This window comes from Brachyhypopomus gauderio, chromosome 4, assembly GCF_052324685.1.
Source record: "Brachyhypopomus gauderio isolate BG-103 chromosome 4, BGAUD_0.2, whole genome shotgun sequence".
NCBI classification, from domain to species: Eukaryota; Metazoa; Chordata; class Actinopteri; order Gymnotiformes; family Hypopomidae; genus Brachyhypopomus; species Brachyhypopomus gauderio.
Window position 1 is genome coordinate 19,573,542 of NC_135214.1, and position 7,500 is coordinate 19,581,041.

The window sequence follows — 7,500 nt, forward strand, 5'->3', positions numbered from 1 at the left end:
ACACAGAGACGTCACCGTGCACGTATGACCCAATGTGAGGCCTTTTCGCAGGCCAGCCCCTTGTAGGATGAGGTATACTTGGGGTTTGAGTCCAGGCCCCCTGGGTAACGGAGGCACACCTGTTTTTAAGTTTGTTAAATTTTCATTCTGAGGTCACGACTAAAAAATTCTGCAGTTATACGGAGTGTCAGTTATACGCTACACCGATGGGTGTAGAACCTCTTCATTTATTTTCTCTCATTGTCCTTATGCAGCTAAGAGGACTTATGAACGGATGCAGGTGAGCTAGGAACAATACAAGAACCCACACAGCTGCATTCAAACCTGTCAGAACACGCAAGAGACACTTCAAAGAGCTCGAGGGGAGAATTAGAGAGAGGTGGGGTTTTGATTAGAGGCTGTGGTCAGAGATGCCTGTGAAGGACAGTTTTCCAGCAGGACTGGAGTGTCTCGGGGTGTGTTTGAAGGGTGTTCTGGGTGTGTTGGGTGTTAGCAGGAGAGATACTGCAGACTGTTGCCACGGGGACGAGCGCCTGACGCCCCCACCGTTCTGCCTCGGCCCGTTCTGGTCATCACGGCCATCAGGAACCTAAATCACACGTTCTGTAGAACAGAGAAGCGGGTCTGGACGAAACCAACTCGGCCTTCTAGCCCAGAGCCGTACCGCACGTATCCAAATGGACCTTATTCCACAGTTTGACTCGTGCTTTCCGCCATTTGGCTTCGTTAGGATCTAATGACGAAGGGCCCAGGCTTCGCTCGCCTTTCCGTCATGCACAGACGTTGCACGTGCGCACACGGCCACCCCCCATGACCCACCCCCACCTTCCACAAACCCCCCATGACCCACTCCTACCCCCCACAAACCCCCCACTCCCACCCCCCACAAACCCCCCATGACCCACCCCCACCCCCCACAAACCCACCCCCACGCCGTCGTGCCGTCACCGGCCCCCTTTGCTCATCCACTGACGTAGCCAAACAAAATCGCGCTCAATGACTCTCGCCGAGCTCTGTCACCTCCCATTAGCTGCCGAGCCGGCGTCTCGGCCAATCACTTTTGACGGCTTTTGTGCAGAAAAATGATGTGGATGTTTCTGTAGCAGCACGGGGATCATATGCAGACCAGTTTATTTGCTGCCAGTGTACAAGCAGCGTTCTCTTTTACGTAGCAGACGGCTGGCTGAGCATCACATTACATTTGATGCGCCCCGGTGATACTTTTTCTGCACAGGGCGAATTACATTAGTCGTATTTCACAGATCAGGGATCATCTGGGAGTGTTTTTCCTCTTCCTCCCTTTTGACTGGTGTTTCAGCCCCGCTGCCTCCAGCACAGACCCAGCAAGTGTCAACGTGCACTTACATGGATGTGGAAAAGAGGATGTTTAGTAAACAGGAGGCGCACATTTGTAATGACTGTAGGCCTTCAAGCTCTCTGTGACCTCTCACAATTAGACCTTTATAATTTTTTAATGTAGCTTCTTTCTCTGGAATGTCACTTAATGGTTTGAGAAGCTCACGCTCCATTTGAAATGATCAGTTGCAAAACGTACTTTTTGTAAGTTGCCGTTAGATGTCACCTTCTAGTTGCAGCCTAGAGTAAACACTTTTTAAACAAATTTTCAACATGGAGTTCTCTTTAGTGCTCACGTGCCCCCCCGCCCTTCCCATCAGCCCCTGCTGCTTCGCACTGCGTGACCCAGGCTCCACCTGGCACTGACGGGTGTGTCACGGTCTCACAACAGCACCACCTGCGTGGCAGACACGGCCGATTCAGATGCCATGGGCGAGAGAGATAATGGGAGAGAGGAAGAGAAAGAGAGAGACTAACAGAGAAGATATGATGAGAAGAAGAGGAAGGAAGGAGTAGGGATGGAGGGATGAGAGAACAAGGAGGAAGAGAGATTAAGGAAGATGGGGAAAGATGTCAGGAACTGAATTCAGGATTCCAGTGATCAAGCGGGCGTGGGTGATTGCTGTACTGCAGGATGAAGGTCAGGTTATGGGAGAGTGCTTCAGAAAGGCAGGAACAGCCCCCAGGGGAGAAGCTAATGCCAGCAATAGCATGGAAGAGTTGGCAGCAAATCGGGAATCTGAGCTTTGCCAAATACAATATTTTTCTATTTTTTTCTGTTTATTTGTTTGTTGATTTTTGAGCTCCGGATATTTCACTGTAAAATGATATTTTATATATTTGAGTATATTTGGGCATATATTGTTATGAACTACTTTTGATAATTCCACATTTCTGGGGGACCTCATGCAGCGTTAAAAGAGTTGTGACAGCACACAGTGTTCTGTGGTGCATGCCTGCTCTGTGGTCTTCAGACCGTTCCAGTATTCAGAACATCATCGGATGTTCTCCCATCTCCATCGGCCCAGTCCCCACCACCCTCATAACGTGCAGAAAGGCCGTAGGGTTTGGATTTGAATTCAATCCCTCACTGAAACTTGAAAACCCCACTGCACTGTGTGAGCTTGTCAGGCAGCTACGTTACCAATTAGACTCCTGCTCTGTCGGGAAAAGCAGCGTGCGCCGATGGAAAAGAAACAATTAATTGTGCTGGAATGATCAATTGAAGTTTTTCCCCCCTAATCCTGGGTAAATATGTGGGTGGCGTGTGGGGGTTGGGGCTTTCGGGAGATTTTCCCCCGCTGGGTTGTTGTTGATGTCGGGCATGTAGTTAAGTTCTGTTCTGAACCATAGATAAGAAGAGCGGAGGCCCGGACGTTGGCCACAGACGTACGGGACACAGGCGCCCGTGCGGCGAAAAGACAGAACAACAATCGGGGATCCAATTTCTCATGGAGGCCGATTTAAAAATACCTCCACTTGGGCCGGTCCAGGGCAGGCCAGCCTTTCCTTCTGTTTGTGTCTGGATTGATTGGGTGGCTAATGACGGCGGGCCAATTGTCCTCTCCACTGCGATGGCACGGCTAGCACAGGCATCAAAAGGTCCAGGTTGTTCTCTCCATCTCCCTCCATCCCTCCATCCTTTGCTCTCTCACCCTCCTGCACCCCCTCTGCGTTCCTCAACTCTGAGCGTGTGTGTGATTGAATACAGGCAGAAACTTGACCTCTGGGTGATGAGAAAACCTGCCTGCACAGTAAACGCACTGGGTAGTTTCCTTCTGCTTCTTCACACCTTGGGCTAACGGGAGCTACACAATCACCAGCCCAGCTGACACCCCGTATGTTAAATATAACTCACCCGTTAAATGCTGGAACGGTTCTCACAGTAGACCTGCAGTAGACATGCGAACACCTCTAGTGTTGGACTGCAGCGATACCATCGCTTTCACACTACTGTGAAAAAGATCAGCTTTCCAATGTATATAAACACCTTTAACAAAAAGCCTGGAGCTAAATGAACACCTGAACTGCCAGACTGGTCTCTGGATAAGACGTTCAGCACCATCACAGCGGACAGCTCCATCCTTCCCAAGTCAAACATAACAAAAGACGTAGGTGGGGTGGTTTTACCCCCAAAGGTTTTGCTGCAATGCTGATCCTCACTCTCTGGTCTTATTTTTCCCTCTTACAGTGTAATCCACTTCTCTCTCTCTCTCTCTCTCTCTCTCTCTCTCTCTCTTTCTCTCTCTCTCTCTCTCTCTCTGTCTGTCTGTCTGTATTTCAATCTCTCTCACTCTTCCTTTCTTTAAGGAGATAGATTGAGATGGAAGCTTCCGGGGCCGTAGGTTAGTTGCGCTCGTGACGGATGTCCTAACGGTCTCTCCTCCACCTAACTGATAAAGTGTTTCTCTCACTTTTTCCCTCCTCTGCTGATGGACGTTGCCTTCTCACTCCCCCAGACAGCTGTGCGCCAGCCCCGTGACCCACGTGCTAACCGCGCGCTAGTAAATAAAGAGGGAAGTTAATGTTCCCCTCGTGCACGTTGGTCTGCCGGCTTAAGCCACCGCCCACATTGCGGCCCTTACCACCGCGAGGCCTCAACAAACCCAGCTCCGCTCCAACCCACCACCAGGATTCACGCCGAGCTCCCGGGTTTCACACTAACGTCCGTCTTAAAAAATCAGCCTCATTAAAGTGTCACTATAAGCGTCGGACTTATGCGGGCAGTGGCAGGGGATATTTTTAAAACTCACATGAGATCAGTAATAAGTGCTGTCAGCCTAATCTGGGATTGGAGGATATTAAGATAATGCAACTGTCAGTCTTTTAAAATCAGACCACTTGGCTGTGCAGCACTGCTGGAGGGAAGTTTTAATAGTGATCAGTGAAGTGGAGCGCGCGCAGGCGTACGCACGCTGACACACACGCTCGCACGTGCACGCTCGCACGTTTGAAAGACTGAAAGTAGGGCGGAGAGCTGCGAAAAGTCTCCATGTGTGAATACAAGTGTCTTGTTTATCCATTAATATACACATTAATATTCAGTGACAGTCAAGACGCTCAGATGCACATCAGCTGTTTGGTGATATCGAGTGTCTTCATGTGCTTGAAGAGATCTATCTGTTGCTCTGTTTGGTACGTTGGGCTAAAAGTAGTTTGGTTGCTAGGGACTTTGTATGGATTGCTTGAGAACCACATGTTCTGGGCCCAGTAGTGAGATGTCCAGTGTCTTCTAACTCGAGATTTTTCATTCCAGTCAGTCTAACAGACGCGTCATGCAACTCCTCATCTTTTTGAAGACTGGCGATTGATTAAATGAGTGTGTACTGCTTAGGTGTACTGCTTGATTGGAATGAAAACTCTCTCTCACCCCCTTTGATGACACGGTCGCAGTGGTTCTGGACATGCTCAGTGAGTGTGCGCGGGCTCAACAGCGAGGCCAACATGTGCTGTTAACATACTGTATATTAGTTAGGTGTTAGGTACATTATGTACATGTGCACTGTTAATGGGGGAAACCTGGCGCTTATTATACTGAGATGGCATAGCAAAATAAACCAGTGAAAAAATGGCTTAACATCCCAGAAAAGGCCTAAAAATGTAAAGAAAAATAAAATCATAACGTTAGCAGAGAAAGAAAATTTGCAAAGAAAAATTGCTGTGAGAGTGTAGACAGTGCGGGATTCGTGTGAAGCTGCTGCTTATGATCATTAAGAAAAACTTCGGAGAATATATAAAAGAATCGTGTCCCATCTTCGAGGGACATGGAAAACACAGATAAACACCCCTGCTTGTCGGTTCCTGGTGGATTCCTGTGCTACACCGCAGTTTTTCGGTGTGTGCCGTGATCACTCACCTGCTTTGTTGCCAATGTTATTGTTTTCTGCAGTAAATATTGTTTCTTGTCATTTTAGATCCATAACAAGTCCGGACACGGTGTTGTGTAGAGCAGTGAGTTATGACACTGCCTTCCAGGATTTGGTGATATAGAGGAATAATTCTTCCGCTACCTTTTGGAAGAGCCATGACAGAGAGGAAGGAAACCGAAATGAAATTTACGTCAGAATGCAGATCATACAAATTATTGATGCTTGTGTTTACAGTGTGTGGCCCTCGTTATGTCTAGTTTGGGATTTTTTTCATTGCTGAGGGACAGCTGAATAAGGATCGCGGCCTGGCGCCGTGCCACAAGCCGAGCGGGTTCACACCGAGGGTCGAGGTTTGGCAGCACCATAGCGAGTGCGTCTGCGTTTGAAATTGCCTGCAGTCAGACTGAAGCAGCCCCTCGGGCGTTGTCACGTTCAGGGCACTGAAGTCGCTTTAGATGTGCCCTACAGCCTCCTGCAGGCTTAATTACTTCTCTCTGGCTGCCTGTTTAACACTGTGACAGGCAGCACGAAAACAAGGGGCCTTTCTGAACGCGACAGCATTGTCTCATGTAGAACCCCGCCCGCCACACACACACACACACACACACACACACACACACACACACACACACACACACACACACACACACACACAGTGCTCGCACAAGCCCTGTAGTTGCTGTAGAAAGGAGTGCCTTCCCCTATGCGACTACTGTCCACATGGAGTGAAGTGTCCCTTATCTTCTGTGCTGTCCGTTCTTCTCTCTGTCCCTGGCAGAGCAGACCGCCCAGCCGCCCAGTGTTATCAGGGTTGTGAAGCCCACACGTGTAGTGGGCGGAAAGAGGGTGAAGCTCCGCCCACCTGTTCCGCTCAGTCAGCTGCAGCCCGGCTTGTCTGCGGGGGGGGGGGGGGGGTCTGGTTCCTTCTGTCACCCCTCATTAACGGCGAGCGCTCGGCCGACCGCCTGCATGGTCCTGAACCGTAACATCTACAGCAGCATCTCTGCTCACTGCTAAAGTGTGGGCATGGTTTGAAACGTTCAGGGTTGGTTATGATAGGGATGTTTTGTAGTGTTGGCTTTTCTGTGTGTGTGTGTGTGTGTGTGTGTGTGTGTGTGTGTGTGTGTGTGTGTGTGTGTGTGTGTGTGTGTGTGTGTGTGTCTATATCTTACATGCATGTCAGGCACTTCAGACATGCCCAGTGAAACAGAGCACAGATGGGTGGCCTCATCTCCGTAACTGATTTTTTCTTTCTCTCTCTCTCTCTCTCTCTCTCTCTCTCTCTCTCTCTCTCTCTCTCTCTCTCTCTCTCTCCTTCCCTCACACACACACACACACTCAGGAACTCGAGGAAGGAACTGAATGACATACGGTTTGAATTCACTCCAGGCCGAGGTGAGGACTGCTCTGAATACATCACATTAGCATCAGAGAGGAACAGTGCACATGCAAGCGGTGACAGGCCTGCTGCGGCCTTGAACCCAACACACATTTAAAATCCACCTGACCTCACCTACATCCACAGTATAAGAGGACACGTCTGATACTGTTGTATGAGGTCTTTGATGTTTTGTGCCAAGCTTGTGTGTGTGTGTGTGTGTCTCTCTCTCTCTGCTGGAAATCATCTTTGAATTCCTTCACTTTATGCCCGGCCTCCCATGGATGTGTTTGCACGCGTGTGTGTGTGTGTACATGCATGTGTGTGTTTTGCTTATAGATACTGCTGATGGCGTATCTCAGGAGCTGTTTTCGGCTGGTCTGGTTAATGGGCACGATGTAGTAGTTGGTAATGTCTTAAGTGAATTTCAAATAGAATTTCTCACATCCAGTATACAGTTCATGTAGTAATATGTCAGATTAGCTAAATGCCTCTTAAATAATTTTGGAACTGCTTTATATGTGTGACAGCACTTTATACATCTTTCAGTTGCTGCTAACCTTCAGAAGATTGTAGAAGACCCAGTTACCTGTAAAGTGTTGACCTTTAAACTGGTGAGTCCTTCGATGGCTAATAAATGCAAAATATTTGTCAGAATATTTGTGAGAACAGAAACCACGCTGCGTCATTACATGGCTTGTGGACTGGATTACACTGATTCAAGGTCATTTGTACAACAACCACACAGATTACTGTAGTCATAAGCATCATCAAAATGTTAGAAAACATGGTGTCATTATACTTAAAACTGTGCCGGTGATCAAATGTTCCATGTGGTGATATGAAACATCTCTAGAGACTAGAACTTACCAAGGTTTCTTACTTGTTACACCTGAG

At 48.5% G+C, this 7,500-nt stretch overlaps 1 protein-coding gene across 4 annotated transcripts in view; it reads left to right on the forward strand.

The window, feature by feature from the left end:
- The window catches only part of stk39 (serine threonine kinase 39), a 30,005-nt gene that overhangs the window by 18,017 nt on the left and 4,488 nt on the right, over window positions 1–7,500 (forward strand). For 3 of the 4 annotated variants that reach the window (XM_077002949.1, XM_077002946.1, XM_077002948.1), the window contains 3 exons: window positions 6,568–6,620; window positions 6,943–7,011; window positions 7,153–7,217. In XM_077002949.1, coding sequence (XP_076859064.1) covers window positions 6,568–6,620; window positions 6,943–7,011; window positions 7,153–7,217 — 187 coding nt within the window. The remainder of the gene's footprint in view (window positions 1–6,567; window positions 6,621–6,942; window positions 7,012–7,152; window positions 7,218–7,500) is intronic. The other variant, XM_077002947.1, reaches the window with a different exon arrangement.